General features: G+C 38.6%; 2 protein-coding genes across 2 annotated transcripts in view; one reads left to right on the plus strand and one right to left on the minus strand.

Annotated features, from left to right (window-relative positions):
- Window positions 1-16: 16 nt before the first annotated feature.
- LOC113137994 (cilia- and flagella-associated protein 70) lies at window positions 17-11539 on the minus strand. The gene is made up of 25 exons (XM_026320069.1): window positions 11408-11539; window positions 10548-10734; window positions 9809-9904; window positions 9520-9605; window positions 9038-9199; window positions 8615-8788; window positions 8238-8332; window positions 7598-7688; window positions 7166-7303; window positions 6879-7037; window positions 6636-6727; window positions 6378-6432; window positions 6103-6285; window positions 5846-5977; window positions 5640-5762; window positions 5107-5240; window positions 4555-4670; window positions 3965-4141; window positions 3297-3436; window positions 3024-3176; window positions 2427-2588; window positions 1985-2074; window positions 1584-1685; window positions 957-1004; window positions 17-706 (listed from the first exon to the last, which is right to left on the minus strand). Exons 1-25 carry the CDS (start codon window positions 11477-11479, stop codon window positions 602-604), a joined length of 3072 nt encoding a protein of 1023 aa, XP_026175854.1. The 5' UTR covers window positions 11480-11539; the 3' UTR covers window positions 17-601.
- A 1453-nt stretch (window positions 11540-12992) lies between these two features.
- Window positions 12993-22941, plus strand: part of ddb1 (damage-specific DNA binding protein 1) — a 36892-nt gene continuing 26943 nt past the window's right edge. Inside the window, exons 1-7 of the mRNA XM_026319808.1 lie at window positions 12993-13151; window positions 14348-14496; window positions 15023-15139; window positions 15698-15919; window positions 17317-17431; window positions 18604-18701; window positions 22193-22351. Of these exons, the coding sequence (XP_026175593.1) occupies window positions 13091-13151; window positions 14348-14496; window positions 15023-15139; window positions 15698-15919; window positions 17317-17431; window positions 18604-18701; window positions 22193-22351 (921 nt within the window). The 5' untranslated portion in view covers window positions 12993-13090. The remainder of the gene's footprint in view (window positions 13152-14347; window positions 14497-15022; window positions 15140-15697; window positions 15920-17316; window positions 17432-18603; window positions 18702-22192; window positions 22352-22941) is intronic.

Consider the following 22941-nt stretch of genomic DNA (forward strand, 5'->3'; position numbering starts at 1 on the left):
CACACAATGGCACAAGCCTGATCACAACAATATATTATAAAGATTCTCATTTGCAAATGTACAAAATACATTCAGGTTTATAATGCACTTTTTGCAACACGTATAAATCTACTGGACAGGAATAACAGACTAATAGACTAGTGTCTCCACATAACAAGGGTGATTGTGCCAAAATCTGGTGAATTGTTTTAGAATAATAAGGCCAGAGTGTCTCATCAGGCTTGTTTTGCAGTACAGATTATCAAAATTACATGAAAAGTGAGACAATTATGAAATATTTTGTTACCACTCACCAGATGACAGTTTTTCATTTCTTTTGTTAATGCTGTACAATAAGACTAAAGTGCAGTTGTTTTATATACATTTAAGGCTATTGCATGTGTGTTTGGTTTTTTTGTAATATCAGTATTGATCAGGGCTTGGCCAGTATTGTTATGGCTTGGCCATTACTGATTTCCACTGTTTATAAAATCTGACCAATCATATGCATCTGGACTGGCATTATGACGATAAGTGTTAATGTGCTAAAATAAAATTTGTTTAAGAATGTTTGTAATTTAGCGACTGTGTGTTTATATGTATGTAATGTACGTCGTACAATTTAAACCTCTGCTTCACAGCTGAAGCAGAGGTTTAAATGACTGAAGCTGAGCCGATCCTTCAGCTCTTTTATCTCTTTCAGGAGTGATTCCTTCTGCAGGTTGAACTGTAGAACAAGAAAAGATTAAATGTGTTTTGTCAAATGGAAGTGACATTGAAACAGAAATATAATTTTCAAAAAGGTCTTGGACAACCTGGACAAACTTATTCAAAATACATTATGACAAAATCAAGGCAAACAAATTAGAAACAAATGCTCTAGATTTATCTGTGCACTTTCATTTTTTTCATTTAAATTTTACAGCATTATTGATAATTAGCAATAACCCAATGATTAAAACATGAGGCTAACTCACCCGTGTTGCATATTTATAAAAGTGCTCTGCCTCTTCTTGTTTGCCAGACTGTAAACAAAAAGTTCATCACATGGTTAGTTCAGGTTCCTGTGGCCTGTCCACAGTTGAAGACAGTGAAAAGGTGAATCTGTGTTAATGGGCTGCATTCCTGAAGGGACTAAAGGGTTAGGCTAAATATATTTTTGCTCATTAAAGAATATGATGAGGTTGTGAGGTGAGCAAAGGATAGTGGGCTACAAGAGCCCATATTGTACGCATTCATTTCAACGACCTTGGAATACACAGAGATAATTTATGAAGAGGTGAAGCTGTGTTAAAGTTGGTGTCCGGTTCAACATCATAAGACATGATTGGTATTGCTAAGGTTTTGTTCAGGTATAAGAAACTACAAACTGTCAAGGAAACAGATTTCACTTACTCGTGATCCTTGCAATCTAATGTCAACCCAAAGTACACACCAACTATGGCCACCAACATTGGGTATACAAAAGCCACATTTCTCTGTAGTATTTTCTGGGAGTCATTATTAGGAGAAAGTTTTGGCCCACTGTGTTATGAAAAACAGACATTTTGAGGGAGGTGGAGGCTTAACACATACTGTGCTTTCAGCAAGTCATCATCACTCACCCTGAAGCAGATCAGAGACAGGTAAGCCCACACCTCTGCATTCTGGCTGTTCAATTTTTTTGCCTTAGTCAGAGCTTCCTCAGCTGCAGACAGCTCCCCCAACTACACAGGCAGACATATAAAGACATAAACAAACAGACCCAAGGCTCATTATGTTCCACAGTAAATGAAAAATGGCTCCTAACAACTATTGTTTTCTAGAAAGATAGTCCTACAATGCCGTTTAATACAATACTAAAAACCTGTGATAACGTGTGATCACTGAGCCTAGAGGTTACCTCCAATGTTTGACTGCTCCTACAACCCAGTTTTAACATTTTGACTTTGTAACTTGAACACTAAATCAAGCTTAAATATATTTGTAGGATTGCATCATTCTGGACGTGGAGGTCAGGTTTCACCTGGTAACAGGCGGTGCCCAGACCCAGCCAGGTTTGGCAGGTTGGAAACTGCTCACAGGCCTGCTGGTAGACAACTTTGGCCTGCTCAAACTGAAAGTACAAAATACAAAAACACACCATATAAGTTAGTGGCTTCATACATGTTTTACAAATATAATGTTTATTCCATGTGAATAATTAATATCTGCCTGCTTTTTTATGAAACGCTCGTATTGTTGAGCACATTCAACTCCATCATAACTGTGGTGTAAAATTAAACACTTGTCCAGGAAAATATTATAATATTAATAAAATATAATAAATATAATATGAATATAATAAAAAATATCTTACTGTGATTACAATGTTTCATTATAATACTCTAGTATGGGGTTTCATTGGAACTGTACACATGAGTAAACTGTTCGACTATGAGTGAGTGAAGACTGTCTCAATATGTGACCTTTCCCTGTTGGAGGTAGATGGATCCCAGGTGTAGGAGGACAAGATTAGAATCTGATGGCTGCTGTATGAGATTCAGGCTCCGCTCATAGCTGTCCTGGGCTTCAGGGAACTCCCCTCTCAGGTAATGACAGTGACCATTCACAGCCCACACATCTGCATCCTGCTCACAAGGTCAAGGTTCAGAAAAGATGCTAATTTAATTATATTTTTTAACCCCATTGTTATCTTCTTCACTTGCATGTCCACCTCTTCAGTCCTCAAATTGACAGACAACTCTATTTCAATCTACATGGCAACATGTCAGTCAACTCTGGGCCATATAAGCATTTTTCTGCATGAACAATGTTAAAAGGGCTGTATCTCCCACATATATTGATGTAAACCTACTGACATAAAAGCTGAGATGTGTAATTGTCACAAATACTTGCCTGAGCTGTAAATATTTGAAATGACATGAAGGATACTCCCAAATTTAACACTTGTTGTGTTCAATTACAGGCTCTGGACTAAGCAGAATGGAAGAAGCAAACTACAGTGTCATATTTTCCACCGAATCCATACTCAGTGTTGCTGCCAACAGTGTGTATTCGAGTACCTGATGTCTGTGATGAAGTGCCTCTTTGAGGCTGGCAGCAGCACTGGTGTAGTCTGCCTTGAGCAGCTGCAACTGGGCTAGATGAAGGAGATAGGAGGGACTGCGAACACCATGTGAAGCCAGCAGCTCCTGGGACAGAGCGTGCTCTGTCATCTGACAAGAAGGAATCAGTTAGTTTGACAGATGCCATGTTGTAGTTTTTCTTTTGTTCAAACTACTGGCGATAGTACTGGATGTAGGTAGACAATGGACCTACAGCGTGTGTGTTTTTACCTGTAGGGCATTGTTCTGCAGCAGGAACTGAACTGTCTCTGTGTAAATGGATGTGAGTTTAGTGGGAGTTGATCTGGAGCTGACACTCTGTGTTGAAGGGTCTTTGAGCATTTCTGAGTCCTGGACAAGAAACTCTGGGCCTGAAAGAAAAATATTTAATATTATATATTGTCAGAAAAATCTCAGCTGTTCCAGGGACTCATATTCACAAGCCTTATTTTTAGGTGATTCTCATCAAGAAAATGCATCAAAACCATGCATACACTGACAATAACTTGTTACTACATGTGGGACTTCTATCTAGATTTCTATCTAGATTTTAGGTTCTGTCTAGAAAACAAGTAAAAACTGCAATCCATATGTAATTTAGAACTTGTATTTGCACATGTTCAAGACAAAATCAAAACACTGAAAATGCGTCTTATTTCTGAATTTATACCAAAAATAAGAAATCTGTTATATGGAAATTTTAACAAATCTCATGTTACTACCTCTCAGTAATGACTGTTACAGATATATCATCAGAGTCTCCTCAAGCGTTTCTGCTTTTCTCTAACTTGTTGTCAAAATAACAACTTTACCTGCTGCTTAGTTTGTCCTTTTGATAAGGGAAAACTGAGACATTATTATAGTCAGAGGTACATTCTTCTTTTCAGGGTGCACTTTACCTTGATTAACAGCAGGTGTGGCTGTCTTCTCTTCCTCCTGCTGGTGTGTCTCCTTGTCTTTCTTCTCCTCCTCCCTCTGTGATAGCTTCTTCATTTCTTCTGCCCTCAGATGCCTTCTGGCATTCAGAAAAGCCCATTCTGCCATAAAGGATTTGTTCTGGCTCTCATGGAGCAAACCTAGACAGCAGACCAAGAAATGTGAACTGAAACTAAACTATAAATTTTCCAGCATGCATCTCTTCTGCTTTGCGGTTGAGGGTCATGTTCAAAGTTTGTGAAAGCTGATATGTTTGTGTTTCAAGCAAAGCTGTTAAATTGAGCTTTTCGTGTATTTTCATTGTGAAGTACTTTCTTATTTATTTTCCTCTTTTGGCCTAATCAGCAGTTTTATAGACACAAAAACAACATACAGTAGATAATATCATTCGAAGTGTCTTGTGCAGCTTGAATCTCACAGACTCCATCATACTGAGAGTAAACACTGAGTGGCAGATAATTGAATTTTTGAGGGAACAGTGTTGATGTGGATATGTTAGCAGTGGCTTCACAAGTTAAACAACAGTGAGTAGAAATACAGACTTTCATCTCACCCAGCAGCGTCCAGGCCACCACACTGGGGGGGTCTATGTTGGTGGCTCGCTCAAAGAAGATCTGGGCTTCCTCATAACGTTCAAACATCATTGACAAGACCCCGCGCATGATCAGACTGGAAAAACAAGAGGATACAGACATACAGGTCTTGTTTCCATGTTTACCTTATGCCTGTTTAAACCTAAACCCTGAAGTCAGGCAGCCCTCATTCTGCCTTTTTCTTTCATTCTTTTGTACGAGTTGTGATACACATCTCTGCTTGTGCCACATCTTTTCAAATGTACAAAATGACAAGTACATTGTTACACAATGCCAATAAACACCTAAAAATGCCTGTATTCTTGATAGTGGATAAATAATCATGATGTAGTGTACAGTATGTACACTGGATTTCAGTGTTGAGTTCATGGCTCTCTTAAAGATAATATCAGGCAACCCTACAGAGCAGAAATCACCTATTTCTCTACTTTTATACAAGTGATTTGCTTGAAGTAGAGTCTGATGTTCTGTAGATATTTCTATGCTCCTGATGTAACTGGAGCATTGCTAACCTGGGTTGGTGTGCCTGTTGGATGGACACGGCATCATGGAAGCACTCTTTGGCCTTCATGTAGTCTCTGGTCAACATGTAAAGACAACCCCACTCAAATTTGTGGGAAGGCTCACTAGGGTGTCTCACAATTAGCTGCAGGATAATAAACACAAGATTATTATTACATTATATATTATAGTATTATTTTATTAATTATTTTACCAGCCAGAATCATCTGCATAGAGATTAGCATTAATCACTGCTTGACTTGTGGCCACCTGGTGCAACACAAAAAGACTTATGCTCCTTGGATAAACAGAGCCAGTCTGCACAATAGGTGTATTTGTGAGAAGAAAAAAATGAATCACTTACAGTATAGACATGAATTTCAATTTCCCGGGCATCAAAGGGCATCTGTGATTGACTGTGAACCCTGATCTGTTTTACTTATATAAATCTTATCTATGAATATAGTTTTTTCATCAAGTTAATTTCCTAATTTATTTCTAGTGACAAGCAGGCGCATTTGGAAGGGCAAGCATGTTCTTGTACCTCTTGGTAGTACTGAGCAGCCTGGTGATAATCCCCAGTAAGCTGAGCCTCCCTGGCAAAATGTCTGAGCTGAGAAGAAGTCAACTGGCTCACACCCAGCGAGCTATCATCTTCTGAGTAAATCTGAGGAGGAAACGATAAAAATGAACATGAATATACAAGGGAAAAGTAATATATGTATATATATGCATGTGTTTTTGGCTTACCTTATCAAGAGCTACATGCATCTCCTCCACCAGGTAAGCATAAAGCTTGCTGACAAAAACCTTTAGTTCTTGAGGGTCAGTGAATGGCTCTGTCCTCTGCATCCTGTCACGTACAATCCTCACCACTGCAGGCTACACACCAGAAACACACACACACAATTGGTCAAATATCAACAGAAGAGTCACTAGAAAAAAACTAATTTCAAGGTCCCTGCAAGTTTTGTCATTCTGCCAGGGATGTGTGCAGATGTTCTGACCTTCATCTGTTCCTTGAAAGCAAAGTATCTCCCAGAGACATTGAGCATTCCCATCAGCTGAACCTCCATTTGCTCCTGGCTGCAGTCTTTTGATTGCTCGCACCTTGCTCCAAACAATTCCTGATACTGTTCTGAAACATGGGATACCACGTTGCCTACCTGCTTGTGGAAGTCCAGCACTGCCTGCAGGAGTGCACACCAGAGGAGAGAAATTAAAAATTAAGTAACTCTCCACTGATGTGTGGTTCATTTATTTGTGTGTGTCTGTGCTTTACTCTTTCTGCTCTGCTAGGTCCTGCTAGGAGTTGAGGTTTGGTCAGTACCTTCACCCTGCAGGGAAGAGAGAAACAGGGACTATGTAGTATAGCAGAATGCAATTAGCACCTTAAAAAGTTGAAGTAATGTTAGAGATACGTTGACTCCATAAGTGACTGTGTTGTGATAGCTCACAGGTTTTGATAGTTGAAGGGCCACAGTGTAGCAGCAACAACATCACAACACTGGCAGGTGACCATAACCAGTGAACACATTACCTCCTTGCCAGCTCTTCTGGAGATGGTTTCGGTATCAGTGGTTTGTCCAAGGCTATCTCAATTGTAATGTAGGTTCTGGCCTCCAAATACAGCTGTCATTAACAGGAATCAGGTGTTAATATGCTTACAGCAAGCATGTAAACTGGATATAGGTTTAGAATGTATTTCTACTGCTCTTACTGAATTTGTAGAAACTGTGTTTGTGAATGCAATACTACTGTATAGAGTTGTGTTGCTGTTTACATTTCCATCCGTATTGATTTGCGGCTCAGTCGGGTTGACGGCCACACTGTCAGCTGCACTTGATCCAGTCCTGACCATTTTGGCTGCCTCCTTTGAATCCTTGGCTTGAATGGCTACATCCCTGACCACCTCCTTTAAGACACTGATATTCTGCTTGGCCTTTAAGTACAAGATAAAAGACAAGACAAATTCACTTTAGTAGAGGCCCAGCAGTGCACACACTAGTAGCTAAGCTACTAAGCTAATGAACAACAAGTAAATCAAAGGTATGTGTGTTTTTGTATGACCTTGTTCAGCAGCTCAGTCTCAGAGTACGGCTGAACGCTGTACGCTCCTCGAATGCGGCTGACTCCTGGATACAGCAGCCGCCCCATGTCCACAAACGCCACACCATGGAAGGGAATCTCTGGGTTCTCCTCAGCTACCTACACACATACTGTCTTTTAGTAAATATGCTTGAAACTTTATTAATTAGATTTTAAGTAGACTAGATTTTAACTATACCAGATAAAATTGCTGGATTGTCTCTGTCCTTTGCATCTGATTTTCAAACCAATCAAAATGTTTCATTTCAACTCTCCAACAGGGACTTGAGAGGCTTAAATGCAATTTTTTCTGAAAGGATTGTGAATGTTTTCTCCTATTTTTTGTGTGTGGTTCAGTCTAAAGAGCTAATAAAGTAATTCTGAACATAACATTTGATAACAGAGCTCTCTCACCTGCTTGAAATCTGTTGCCTTTCCAAGTGGTGCTAGTAACCTGGTAATCTCCACCGGCCACAGCCTGCTCTCAGTGATCCTCTGCTGCAGCCTGAAATTTCAGTTGACACACTTTTTTCAAATCTTTTTCTCAAAGTGAATCTGTTTTTTCTAGTGTCATTTGCAACCAGCTGTTCAGTGATATGCATTTAAATGTTCTAATGTGCTTATGCTCTCTTAATTCTCTCTTTTGTTTGTTTTGCTATAATTCATTAATATTTCCTAAAACGTTATTCATCCAGCTTTTTTCACAGGGATTTGACTTTTATTCTAAACATTAACCTGCTAACATTAGAGTTCCACAAACAGCACCCTAGAATCCTAGGTTCATTGCATTTCCATGGAGTAAAACCAATAATAACATAAAATGACTTCCATAACTTCCAGATTTCCTTTCCATTTAGCCTGAAATACAATTAAAAACAAGGAAACCAAGTTGTCAAGAACATGTGAAATTGTGATGATAGTTCCTAAAGGTTCAGCCTATGGCCTCAAAAACTGATGACAGACTTTTCTTTCAGGACAATTCTTCTGAAAGTAATTTCTAACAAGTAGCATGACAGTCAAGTGGTAGGAGGAGTGAGCTGTGAGTGAATCTGACCTGGCAGTTGCCCCTGCATTCATGAAGCAGCACATCTCTGTGTCCCAGCTCACTCTATCCTTAATGGTCTCTGCTTCGTTACGAAATGCCTGGTCCTGTAGGAACATTTAGATCTTTCAGCCCTGAAGGTGGAACTGAGCCTGTCTCGATGCTGAGTTAATTTTTTATATAATCTAATTTTCTACAGTATTAGATATGCTACTAAAATCAATTTACCATTCCTACTTTTAATATTTTAAGGCAATTTAATTTCTCTCATCACCAGTTATCAGCAAAGCTTGTGTGTCTAATTCACCTTAAAGTCTAGTCATTTCTATCAAATGAAAGCCATTTATAAAACAGCCATCAGTCATCCACACACTGGGATTTGCAGTTACCTCTATGGCAGTCAGTTCTCCATCCTCCTGTTCATTAGTTCCTTCCTTGAAAAAGACTCTTGGCAGGAAGTGGTTTTCTACGGCTTGGTAGGACTTTTTCCTGTGTTGGCCGTTTTCCTCGCTTTGCCCCACGGACTTTAGCTGCCCTTCACAGAACGCCAGCACCTGATCTTTCTGGGTGACAGAGGAACAGTATGGCATGTTAAAATCCTTCATCCTGGAAAGATTTAAACTTGGAATTGTAACATTTTGGTTACAGCATGACAATATTAGATTATGAAGGGTCAAAATTTCCAATCAGTGTTTTCTTGATGGCTACACTTGACTAACGCTGTACAAAATAAAACATTGTTACTGGTTCTGTTCAGTAAATAGCTTGATAAAAGGGCCCCTAAGAAGCTACAGTGTATGGAAAGCACCCACCTCTGCAGTAAGTGGGACTTCCAGGGCAGCAATGTATGTGCAGACAGAGGGTTTGGGGCCAGATGGCAGGATCCATGACTCAGGGAGGGAGTAGGCTGCCTCCACAGTTACCCTCAGCAGGTTGCAGGCTGACACAGTGACACACACATCCAGAGTAGGCTTCTATAGTGGGTCAAATATTGAGGCACATTCACTTTTTATCCATAATGTTTTAGTCTAAGTCTTTAGTCTTCAACATTAATATTATATGCTAAAGGCTGTAAAATGTACCAGAGGTTTCCTATCTGAGATTCTAAATGTTCCTCTAAACATGGACTGAGTTGACAGGAACAGTTTTCACATTGTGCTATTTTTTTGTAACTGAATTAAAGTGAGTTTGGGTGTTTTGGGGTCTGGGGCCCCACTTGCACATTTAGTCCAGATGCTTAACTAGACTTTCAATAATCTTAGTTGCATTATTGTGGAGTTATTAAGCAACCAACCCTGTGGCCTGAGACCTGGGGCGACTCTTTGACTGAAGAGTTGGTCACTGGGTTCAGTGGGACTTTGGATGAGAAGCTGCACTGACCTGAAGACAGAAGAGATGTCATTCCAGCAGTAAAAGTCCTGCCTTGTAACAACTCTTTGAAGGCAAGTGTTTCTGTTGTTCTGGCCTCCATAAAAAGCAGAAACCAAAACACTGGTTTCTGTTAATTCTGTAAATTTTCAGACAATTTCATAAATGATTATGATCACAATACTTATAAAAACAATAAAAAACAGATACAGCACCTTTCAGCAATGGCAGCAGGTCGACCACAGCTTGGCCCAGCACTGTTGTCGTCGACTCAGCTCTTTTCTTCTCAGTTAGGACCTCTGTCACTGTCACTGAACACATCAAAACAAGTCATATTAAACAGATGACTCGACCCACTGTGTCAAATCAGGATATCAGCATAATATTGGATGGTTGATGAACTTACTAATCATTGCTGTCATCAGTACTGCCATCAAAATACTACAAATTCACAACAACAATAACAAAAACAAAACAATTGCTGCTACTACTGGAATAAATTTTAAGAAACTAAAAGAACTAAACTCCATTTAATCACTGATTTGTCTGGTGAAACCTATTAGGGCACAAATCTAAGATAGTTTAGTTTAGTCCAATGAATGTGCAAACTCCTACCTAAACGGGTTAAAGCCCAGCAAAGTGCAGCATTTTTATCTAAAAAAAAACCAATATGTCAGCCTTATAAAATCCACAGCATGTGTCATATGATAAGTCTACATTGTCTGTGACGGCTCCACTGTTGTCCATAATAAGAGACTTCTATTCTATAATTTCCTATTGGTAGATCACATTGACATACACAGCTAAGTATGTTATTTAGGGAAATGCTGGAAATTTGTCACAGCAACAACTGACAAAACTTGAAACAAGAGACAGAGTAAAACAAACTATTTATATCCCCAGTGTCAGACACTGCTTAGTTTGACTGTTATGCCATTTTTAAACACAACTTACATATGACGGGTTTATGGGCAATGTCACGGAGAGCCTTAGCATCAGTGGGGCAGTGGAAATTGCAGGAAAAATCGTACACAACACACTGCTCCTCAGGGTTGAACTGTTTCTTGTCAGATGTTCCTAGCACCACCCCATCCATTTCAGCCTGCAGAAAACTGTGGAATTTGTCTGCTATTTTTACTTGCTGAAAAGAGAAGAAACAGAATATTTAACACCTTATGGATATTATCATCCACACCTGTGAGCCTCAGCTAGTCCTCTAAAGCTGTCTGATTTTTGATTTCCCATCGACTCTAACACCAGCCAGTTATTATCCATCACTTGATCAGTTTTTTTGGTCTACCTCTTGAAATTGACAGTGAAACCAGAAATACAACCAACCTTCTTCATTTTTTAATATGATCACAATCCCTAATCACTATATTATTATACAGTTTGCATGAGTGTAAAAGCTGTATTTTACTCTCACCGGTGGTTACGTTTGAGATATATACTGTACTAATCTGTACAGGACTGCAATTAGATATTTTGATGATCCATTAATTTGTTTGATTTGTAAAAATTCAGAGACATGCTCAGAGTTTTTTGCTTTAGTTTGTCCAAACGTATAGCAATGTACAATGCCTGGCCAGAAGACATCACAGCATTTAACTAGCTTCTTGTGGCCAAATTTAAACAGCTTTTGTTTTATTTGAATCTTTGAATGAATGACAAGGACACTCTGGTTAAAGGTGGTTAGACATGGACTCATTCAGGCTAAGGGGCAGAAAGCATAGGCTCACTGTAAACGCTATCAGTTTAGCGTTAGTTAACTTAAACCAGCTAACGTTACTTAGCTTAACTTTCATGGAGCTCACCAGCTGATTTCCACGGATGACAGTTATTTTTATAGCTACGTCTTTTTCTGCTGTGTTTTCTTGACTCTCCATTTTACAGACAAATGACAAACCAACGTGAACTAGCGTTAGCGTTAGTTAGCATTAGCCAGATTGTTTTCCTTTCGACATACGGAGTCGCGTTTCCATGGAAACAGTGCCATACACGGTGCTTAGTTCAATTACAATCGGTCATATCGGATGTTTCACGGACAACCCAGCAATACCACTTTTAAACAGTGTACGAAAAGGAGTTTCAGGCTACCAGAAAAAATAAACAAACACAAAGCAAATCGTTAAAGAAAGAAAGAACGAACGAAATAACATCAGACTCCCCAAACAAACAAACAAACAAACAAACAAACAAACAAACAAACAAACAAACAAACCTAAACGTTATAATGCATTAATTCTACTTGTATGGTTAAACTCGTACTGCCCCTAAATGTGCCGGTGTTCAGCTCAGGCTCAGGTGAGCGCTGATAATGATGTACTAGCCATATGTTCATGAGCTGGAAAATCAATACAAGTGGTTTAAAAATAATTCTAATGTAAGAACATGACTGTGGCTCTGATACCAGCTTTAGGAAGCCTTAATTTGTTCTGCCAAAGCAATGATTATAAGGACAAAACTAAAGATTTTCAGGTGGGACAAATAAATTACAGAAGAAAGTTTGTTCAAACACAGTATTTGTATACATTTACAACACTGTGTAAAGATTTCAGGCACTTTAGATGTTCATTATCACACAACACCATCAGGGAGTCCCAGGTTTTTTTTTTTATGCAGCATGACAACAATTAGGAAAGAAGTACTATATTTATTGACAAGAAGAACAAAGAGTCCTGCAACAGAGGCCAATGCGATGGAGTCAGTCTGGGATTATGTTCCTAAATCCTATGACGTTATCCCAGATGCTTGGAAGAACCTTACTGCCAAGTACTTTGACAAATATGCAAACGTGTGCCTAGGAGAGTCATTAGTGTGTTAATGCCAGTGTGGTCACACCAGACACTGAGTTGATTATGGTGCAATGGGAATTAAAGTGAAACAGTTTTCAATGCATGATCTCATGACCTCACAGCAGATGGTTTCGAAGAACCTTTGAAATAATCCACCTTTTTCCATTTGACATTTATTAAACATTTAAAGTTATTCTGGAATTACACGTTATTATTTACTTTTATTATATCACAAAATTTCTGTAATTTTAGCTTATAATGTGGAAGAAATAGAAGGCTTCGTTGATGATTTCAAATTTTTACTAAATATGGAGCTGAATGTCTCTTGCTAGCCTAATATTGAGTTTTGTAATGGTGCTCATGTAAACAGGGGCCACTGTTGTCATAGGTGTGCAGAATAAAATAATCAAAAGGAAAAACGGCACATATTCACATTTGAGAAACTGGAATCATGAAGTTGGCGTGAATTAAGGCTCATTAGCTACATTACACAGCTGGTTGTTTAATATGAAGTCACTTAAATTGATTTAAAAAGCGTGGTGTGCCCACTCCACGACACAGGGAGCGCTCTTCCGGCCCGTTTGTTTCCTGCTTGCGTAAACGACTCAGCTAACGACTTCCGGGGGTTTTATTATCAATGATTTTGTCACTTGTGCGAGACTGAAACACTACTGGGGTGTTTGTCTTTTGTTGTTGCCCAATATGTCATACAACTACGTGGTAACAGCCCAGAAGCCGACGGCAGTCAACGCCTGCATCACCGGTAAACAGCCACAGTTTGTTGTCTGTCGTAGAGCTAAAACAGTTGCATGCTAGTTCAGCTCCCGCGCTCCAAGTACAGTGCTGCGGCGGGCCTGTAGCAGCCGCTAGCTTTAGTTTTCCTAACTTAACTGTTTACTGGCTAGTCTAGGCATGGTTACCTGCTTACAAGTTACTCACATGACCTGTCTGTTTTTGCACCATGTGCTCATTGTGTCGTTGGTTCTTCTGTCTGGATCTTACGTTGGCTGCTGTCGTGCCCGAGCTTAATGTCCCTGATCAAAATGCGTTTAACCACTGACAATCATATCGCCCCGCATGTATTCGAAACTGTGTCAAAAATGCAGACGGGCTGCATTTGGCAGTCCAGTTTTTCTAGCCTCGTTTACCTTATAAGAAAGTTGTTCTAACGTATGGTAGTAACGTTACAGCATACGTAAAAGATAATACCGAGATTTTACGTAAAAATTGGCTCCACTTATTGCTGCTGCAATGGTACAAATAGTCTCGAAAACGTGTATTAATGCATCAGTAATAGTGATCTAAGGTAGTCGTACTACAGTTATTGCTTTTGGGCACTTTGAGTAGTAAAATCAATGCTTTAAATACATACATTTACTTACCTAAAGAACTTTTTAGTGCAGGGGTTTTACTTTTGATGGGCTAAGGTTACTGTGTAGTATTAGTACGTTTACTTAAAGAATCTTGAATACATCTTTCACTTCTGATATTAAATTTAAACTTTGCTCCGTATATACAGTATCAGATGATATGATGTTAACATGAGGGTCAGGTGAAATACTCTATGCTAATAATACTAAATTTGTTCTCTTAAAAATAGTTTTATACCGATAGGGCTTCTCTCATATGAACACACCTGAAGTAGGTAATCAACAGTGGGAAGGGAGGAATAGTTAGAAAACAAGCAGTACAGTGGCCCTTGAGGGCTGGTGTTTGACACCTGTGGAGTAAATTAAAATCAACATGTACAGTGATCCATTTAAAAAAAAAAAAAAAAAAAAATTTTTGTTAGATGCCAATATCCTTAAAAAGCACTAATATTCATGCTTCTCTATTATCACACCGTGTTGCTGTCCATCCCCATTATTTATTTAAGTAATCTTTACCACTTGCTAGACTCACTTACACAACACTATAATTAACATGATGACCATGATATAAGTACTGATGTGTCTACAGGTCACTTCACCTCTGCAGAGGACCTCAATCTGCTCATAGCCAAGAACACACGATTGGAGATCTATGTAGTCACAGCAGAGGGGCTGAGGCCCGTCAAGGAAGTGGGCATGTATGGAAAAATTGCTGTCATGGAGCTTTTCCGACCCAAGGTAAGTATTGTATATAAATAACAACTGTTCTATTATTGATTAAGTGTTTCAGTCATTTTTCAAGCAAATGCCGATCCCCCCCCCCCCCCCCCCCCCCAGAGTTTTTATACTTTCTAGAATAAATGATTGAGTAATTAAAAAATAATTGGCAGGGTCCTTAATAAAGTAGTTGCAGCGCAAATGTTTGTTGTCCCTGGCAGATGCATGTGCCTCAGAGTATGTGGCTAGCTTTACTTGTGGAGTTCAAAATAGAGGGGAAAAACATAAAGAATTCTCAAATGTTTGTTGTTGAGTACGGTAATTTCATAAATAGCTGTGGTTTGTCTGACCGGTGGATTCACAGACTGTCTCTACTGATTGGGCTGGTGGAGTTCAATCAGTTGTCTGACGAGCAGTCATGCAACAGGTTGTGGCAGCTGTACAGCCTGTTACAGTGTGTTGCAGGGAGTCATTATTAATGAAATTAAATCAGACTTTTGTGTGTTTGGTCTTTGATCTTTTTGTGCATTGTTTTTCTATTCTCCAGGGTGAGAGCAAAGACCTGCTGTTCATTCTTACATCCAAATACAATGCCTGCATCCTAGAATACAAGCAGAATGGAGAGAGCATTGACATCATCACCCGTGCTCATGGCAATGTCCAGGTAGGTGAGACAGGACTGTACAGTCCAGTTACACAACCTCAGAAATTAAACCTGATTGTTGACACTTTACTGTAATATCCAATATTTTATTTTGTACCGACTGGCCTGAAGCACTGAACAACAGTAAAATCTGTTTCTGTCTGAAAACTGTCTGGATGGCAAATATCTTTTTTGAAAGTCAGTGTGTTGCAATGGCTACTCGATAAACGCAAATTTATTGTGACTTGTTTTTATTTAGAACAGTATATGAGTTCTCTCATTAACATGAATCTTGGTAAAAGCACCAGTTCACTGCTGGTCTGTCTGTATTCAGCCAACTGCCATGTACAATCTTGTGTTATTACAACAAATCTGCATAGAATATTTGTCTTTGTCTGGCATTTCTTTAATTGGGGTTATGTCAGAAACGAGGAATATGTGGGCTACATTTGAAAGTATAAAAAAAGAAAAAGAATAGGTTATATTATAACAGCATTCAAAGAGCACAAATGTGATTTATGTCTGAAGTACAGCATACTGTCAGTCTTAAACATTTCTAAACCAAACGCTCTTTTGCAGGATCGCATTGGACGTCCATCAGAGACAGGTATTATTGGAATTGTAGATCCAGAATGCCGCATGATTGGCTTGCGGCTGTATGATGGCTTGTTCAAGGTGATCCCATTGGACCGGGACAACCGTGAGCTTAAGGCGTTTAACATCCGACTGGAGGAGCTGCAGGTCATCGATGTCCACTTCCTGTATGGCTGTCAGGCGCCAACTGTCTGCTTCATCTACCAGGTACAGCAGGATGAATGTTTTTTGTATGTAGCAGTATATGTTTTAGAAAACAAAACACATATATGGGATTTTTGCATTTATTATGTGTAAAAATAAATGCATGTAATTTATATGTTTACATTCAGCTTCCACCAGAACATGTTGATGTAGAACTTAAGGTCTAACAAATGTGTTGGGTGCATTTATTTCTCCATAAAACATCTGAAAAACTGAGTTTTTCAAAGTATGCTTGTATTGGATCTCCAGCCCTGCAGACAGACACAAAACAGCAGTTCACACAACTTTATTAAAAGTTTTTAAAAGTTCTCTATTTGCCATCGTCTGCAGCTATAGCCTGGCTAGGAGTCGACACCCCCCTGTCTGTGCCGTCCTCCGCGGTTCCGTTCCTCCAGTTCTCTGTGGGTGGTACCCACAGGTGGTGCCTTTCCTCTTCCCACATGGTCAACAGTGGAGAATTGTTTGGCCTGTTTTCACCACCACCCGCCTTATCCTCCCTGACACTTTTCCAGCTGCTGGTTTTCTGTTGCCCATCTGTTGCTTACCGATGCATCTCAGCTACACTAATCCAGTTCATGGGCAGACTACCAGAATAGCAGTTCAGTACACCCTAACCCTGTGGCAAGACACCCCATCACCATGACAGATTCTCCCCCTGTTTCACTGTTGGGATAACACATTGAGAAATCCTGCTCTCCAAACCTCCTGTGTGACAGGTTGGAGTTTGTCCCAATTTTTTATGACAAGTGAGGGCCCTTTGAACTGCACCTACTGATATATCTTCTATTTTTTGGCAACAGAATGGCTCTGAATGCATAACCCTCATCTTTCAAAATGATCACTGTCTTCTCTCTAAGGAAATACCCTCCCTGTTTTTCATTAATATGGAAATTAATTAATAATAAGAAAATGTTCAAAAACATCATATAATGTTTGAAGAGTTTATATAAGGTATTTGGCAAAACCTCTAGCAGATTAGTGTCACAGTATAACATGGAAACGGTAAAGTTTGTTGGGTGTTGATAGTTTAGAGGTTGTTAAATCACTTTCTGGGTTAGAACAAAAATGGAAACTTCAAAACAGCTACTGAAAGTCTTAGTCCGTGGTGACCACTTTGAGCAGTCCAAGGTCTTTGGTCTGTAATCACATAAAACCTCATGTCCATTTATTTTGCTACTGCCTTCCAACATAACATTGTACAGCAATACACTTGAATGAAAGCAAAGCTAAATTGTAAAACCTGAGATTTTTTAGCCTTATTCAAACATCTGAATAAGGCACCATATAAACTACCCTAGTTTATATGGTGTGGACAGCATAAACTCCACAGGGACTCCTCCATGAAGAGAAGACAGTCAGTATGTTACAGGTTTAATGTAGTTTCCTGTTGTCCATCGTAGGACCCTCAGGGACGCCATGTAAAGACCTATGAAGTTTCTCTGAGGGAGAAAGAGTTCAACAAGGGCCCCTGGAAACAGGAAAATGTGGAAGCTGAGGCATCCATGGTCATCCCAGGTAATCAGAGCTTATACTGTATACATTACTGAAATAGTGCATCTGTTTAAGAGTAACAGAAATGAAGCAGGGCCAGTGTTTATCACCTGATTCTTACCTGGATTTTTCTAGTATAATTGTTTTCTATCAGATTTGTATATATTTTTTAATTAGACAATGTGACAGTAAGTCTTAAATTTTTGATTTTAAAGTTATGCTGTTTTTTTTTTTTTTTTTTTTTTTTTTGTCTGTGTTATCATGGTCAGTCCGGGGAAATATACCACTGTTTTCAACATGGATTGTGCATACAGGAAGATATTCAGGTCTTTTTTTTGTGTGTGTGTCACTACTGGTGGCTGCAGTACCTGGAAGTGTTATTTTAGCAAAAGTTTAAATTAGTTTATTATTTATAATTGGTTATTCCATTAATTTTTCTTTCTTTTTTTTAAATTTGGCTTTGGCTAGGGTCACCATTTGACCTTAATAAATCATTTATGTCACAAACTGTTGTTGTTATATTCAACTCGGAAGTACAGAGAAAAATATGAGATATACAGATTCCAATAAGTGACAGTACTTAATTATGGGCACCGCTTTTCTGCCATTCTTTGACTGGTGTGACTGTGAAAAACGAATTGACAATCATCCTATTTGGTATTCAGAAACATCTTTAAAAGTATTAACTTTAATGTGACAAACAAAAGTAAGCTGTTTTGAAGCTATGGTTTAGGTGTTTTGACAGGAGATGTGTGCCTGAGTTACTAATTAGTAGTGACTTGAGTGTGTAGACATGGGCTCAGGTTAAAGAGCTTGTTGTTGGAAAAGTTCTAACAAATCAGCAGCTTGTCAGTCATAAATGACCCGTGGCGAACGTGTTCAGTTATTAAAAACACTGCAAACACGCCACAACAGTCAGCCTCAGTGGAAAATATTCATGCCATATATAATTGTTTAATTTTCCTATCAGATCCTCTGTATTATTATATCTATTCAGAAAAATAATTCAGCAGTAAGGCCTGATTGAAGACAATATAATGATTGTATTAATGGATTGAAAGTGAAATCAAAAGTCTGGAAGTAATTGATAAATTGATAATGAGACTGTTGTTAGCTGCAGCATACCTGAAGACACTAACTGTCTAAAATTGTACAGATTCGACACTGACTCTCTTGCTTGTGTGCTTGTATTGTAGTTCCAGAGCCATTTGGTGGCGCTATAATCATAGGGCAAGAGTCCATCACCTACCACAATGGAGACAAGTACTTGGCCATTGCACCACCTACTATCAAGGTAAATGCATGAAATAATCGGTACTGATAATGATTTATTTCATCTTGGTCTCAATTAAAAAGTCAAATATTTAGTTGTTCTTTCTAAACCCGTCAGCTTCAGATATTTTGACCATCTATTAGTCCAAAGAATGCAATAGATTGCAGTATGTTATATCAGAATCATTGTACATAGGGTATAGTAACACTCCTTTTGTAATTAGAAGGTAAAGCTAACTCATCTTATGTAAAGCTCTCAGCTTTGCAGTGAAGGACAAGCATGTGAGCTTGATTGTAAACGAAGAACTCTACTGGTGTAGTGACAGGAGGGTTTATACCAGCAATGAATAACCATTTCATTGAATATGTGTTGCATACCAATACATCCCATCATATTTCAACATGTTTGTACCATGGACAACTAATATAAAGCTACGTGTTAATGCGTAGTCACTGGCATAGTTGATCTAAGGCAATGTTGTAGGTTTCTATCCTTTTCTATGTTGCCACATTGCTGGGATGCATTTTAGTACTCATTAGGATAGTTACCGTTTTATTGTAAAGCAATGTTCTGTGACCTTTTAATGGGCAGGAGACTCTCAAATTGTGTCGAATTAACAAATTAAATAAAGTTTTTGTGGGAAATTGCATAATGCTTTGATATCATTAAGTTAAAACAATAAACAGCTGTGGTAAGAATCTGAGGTGGTCTTCAGAATGTGTGTTATGTGAACACATGAATATTGGTACGATACATTGAGGAGACCCTGAGGTATGTTAGTTTATTTGTTATGAACCTTGTGATAGATTTTAAAGATACATTTAGAGGCAGCTTTATAACTGGCTTGATGATGACTTTAGTTCCCTATACACCTCTGCTTTTAGCGTTATCTTATCAAGACTAAGTTGCAGCCAGTGCTCCTCTGCTCACATTTAACAAAGCTCAAGACCCAAAGGAGCTTCTCAACAGCATCCTGCTTCTATAATTAGAGAATGTTCTCTTACCGTCTCTCTCTGCTCTTTGGTGCTGTGGCTTTATAAATTTTGGAAAGAACATTTTAAGTTGTTCAGATGTTGTAGATTCTTATTTGGCTTTGCCCAACTTCATGATTAAAAATAATGTTTTTTTTTTTTTTTGTGAGCACTGTGTTGGTAACTGACTTACCAAGCCTTATGTAAGACGTGATGGACTTGTGCTTTTTCAGAGTTCATTCAACATCTGCCTTTTCTAATTAACTTGTCATTTTGGATTGCAGTAAACCTTCTATACATTTCAAATGTTAGTTTTTTTTTTTTTTTTTAAACCTGTTTTCACTCAGGAATTACTGCAGATAACGCATGGATCATATATTTAAATTATGTGGTCAAAATAATTAGGTCTCCTACCTAAAGTTTGTAGTTTGTCTCATAAAGTTTGAAATACCTGAATACAAAATAGTAACTGTCTTGATGCAGTTTGTAGAAATGGCACAAACATCTGTTGTCCTTTTATATTTATTATCTGTCCTACCTTTGCAATACAAAATTTTCTTGCAGACAAGGAAATATTTTGATTTTTTTTTTTTTTTTTTTTTTTTTTTTAAAAGGCTTCTTTTTGTTGGATGTTGAAGATGTAGCCTTTTGTCTAGTGTTTTTCAGCTGCACCACATGACCCTGTCATCATGACCCTATCATCATGAATAACAACGGAACACAAGTATGGCTTCAAACACTTCCAAGCCGTATGTTGTCTCATGGGCTGCAGCTCTGTATCTTGTGCCAAACAGCTTGCACACTTCTCACAGTTGTGTTGCAAGCTGTGATGTCTCTGTTACAGCTAAAGTGGTGTTGCCTGACATTGTACATCACATGTCCAATGGGAGAGGTAATGCTGCATCTGTTGTTGCCATGTGACTAATGAAACCTGTTTTTAGAGGAAGTTGAAGTTTTTATTTTGAACTCCCCCCCCCCCCCCCCCCCCCCCCCCCAAGAAACTAATGCTGTATTAGTATTCAGCTGAAACACACGCTCCTTTCAGCAATGTTAACACAGAAGCATATCCTTTGATGTATAACAACATTTTTGGCAGCTAATTAATAAATTGTCCCTCTCCAGCACAGAAGTGAAAAATAAATGTGAGACACCAAAGGTTCTGCCAGTATGGAGGTCTGATGAATGTGTCTGGGATGGTATCATACTTTTTTGTAGACATTTTTATGGTCGCCTGTGTTGCATCAACAGACTGGTTTCAACTGGCTAATTACCTGCCATTCAGTCAAGAGAGATGCTAGAGGTTTGTGAAGCCGTGAAAGTAAAAGTGGCTCTACGATTTGACAAAAGATGTAAGCTGTACCATAGGCAGGAGGATTGTGAAAATGAGTTTTGTAAAGGTTTGATCAAGTGAGAAATTGACTCAGCTTGTACAGTAGACAACGACAATAACAATACTTTCCTTTGAAGGAAATATAGAGTTGGCTCAGTCACACTGCGTGATTTTAATGCCAATTCCAATCATGTCTACTATTCAAGCCAATTCGACATATCTTGTCATTATAATGGGAAAGGGAGAATTTAGCTCTCCGACAGCTCCAGCTGAGAGCTCCTAACATGTTGTGGTGAAGCCTAATGTGGGCAAAGAAAAACTCTTAACTCACCCACTTCAGATTGACCCTGACATCCAAAGGCAGTTTTGTTCAAGCAATTTTCTGTTTCATTTAGCCTTACTGTTGAAGTGGATGTGCAGTTTCTTTGGAAAAATACATCTTATACAGTATTATAAATAATGGCAACTTGAATTGATAAGTCCAGAAAGTCTCACATCATACAATATGTGGAGTTAATAAATCAGCAAAGTCCGTGATCTTGATGAATAACACAGAACATATGTGAGGTGATAAGTCAGGACATTGAAGCACAAAAATATAAAACATACATTTTAGGTCATTTGAAAATACTCTAGTTTGCATAGTTAATTTTCAAATATAAATTGTTCTGCTCCTTATTTATGTTAATTTAAGGTATCCTTATTAAACATGTTTATATACACTAAAGCGGTTTTGTCACAAAGAAAATATCTGCCAAAGTATAGTCAGATTTTTTTTTAACTCAAATATCATCCTCAAATATTATGTAATACTGTTAGGCTCTAGCTATATGCATTTCACAAAATTCAATTTTCCATTATTAATACCCTTGTGTGTCACATTATTTTAACCAGCTTTCAAATTGTAGTTCCCCAAACACAGAGAAAAACATAAGGAAAGGACAGTCCTGTATCCCTCTGTTCTGTTAATATGAAGAGTTATAAACATCCTTTTATAATACATATGTTTAGGTTGGAAGTTGTACTTTAGGTAAACTCCCATTTGTGCTTTCATAATAAGAGGTAATTAAACATTCAGGTCTGTGCGGCTATGACATTTTATACAATAATTCCATAATGCATGAGTTGAGGATGGAGAGATTTTTGGCACTAGCTTTTCAGACTTTTTCTCCATTATGAGTGTTGTTTCAATGAACCACTGTCAATTGCAGCAAAGCACCATTGTGTGTCACAACCGGGTGGACCCCAACGGCTCACGTTACCTGCTGGGGGACATGGAGGGACGTCTGTTCATGCTGCTGTTGGAGAAGGAGGAGCTCATGGATGGCACAGTGGCTCTCAAAGACTTACATGTGGAGCTGCTTGGAGAGGTCTTTCATTTATTTTATTTCTCCTTTGTCACTTTATCTCTGTCTTATCCACCTGCTCATCTTTTGGCATTTCTCCCATCTGTTTTTTTTTCTACCTGGCGTGACCACCCTTTCTGTTGCCTGCTGATTTTTCTTCCTGCTGCCTTTTCCTCTCACTACCCACTTTGTTACAATTGACGTAATGGTTTATGGCCCTGACAGGAGCTAATGGATCAGTCTACACTTGTACAGAAGATAAGAAAAAATGATCCCACCTCTTTGTTGCTTGCTTGCCAGAGTGTTACTTATACCTTTAATGTTGCTTTAGGCAGTGACTATATGTCAATATTATGCTCAAAGCAAAATCTCAAGTTAAAGGCAGACAGCTTTTGGCTGGTGGCACCTTCCTCTAATGACTTGCCAAGGAGTTTAGAAAGGTAAAATGCTTTCTTGATAGTCTGCTGAGTGATGCGGACGCTCGAAACAATCAAGAAGAGTAGGTCTGTTCAGTTAGAGACGGATTGCTTTTCAAATCATTCTGAACTTTATTGTTAGGACCAGTCGGCTGTGTGAAAAGGGAGCAGCAGCTTTACATTAAAATGTCAGGCAAA

The sequence above is a fragment of the Mastacembelus armatus genome, chromosome 3 (genome assembly GCF_900324485.2).
Source record: "Mastacembelus armatus chromosome 3, fMasArm1.2, whole genome shotgun sequence".
NCBI lineage: Eukaryota > Metazoa > Chordata > Actinopteri > Synbranchiformes > Mastacembelidae > Mastacembelus > Mastacembelus armatus.

Excerpts from the sequence above, each read along its gene's own strand:
- LOC113137994 (XM_026320069.1), bottom strand. The coding sequence starts at position 11,479 with ATGGAGAGTCAAGAAAACACAGCAGAAAAAGACGTAGCTATAAAAATA. Across the intron at positions 10,735-11,407 it reads TCATCCGTGGAAATCAGCTG|CAAGTAAAAATAGCAGACAA; the intron begins GTGAGCTCCATG and ends TTCTCTTTTCAG. Across the intron at positions 9,905-10,547 it reads TGCCCATAAACCCGTCATAT|TGACAGTGACAGAGGTCCTA; the intron begins GTAAGTTGTGTT and ends TGATGTGTTCAG.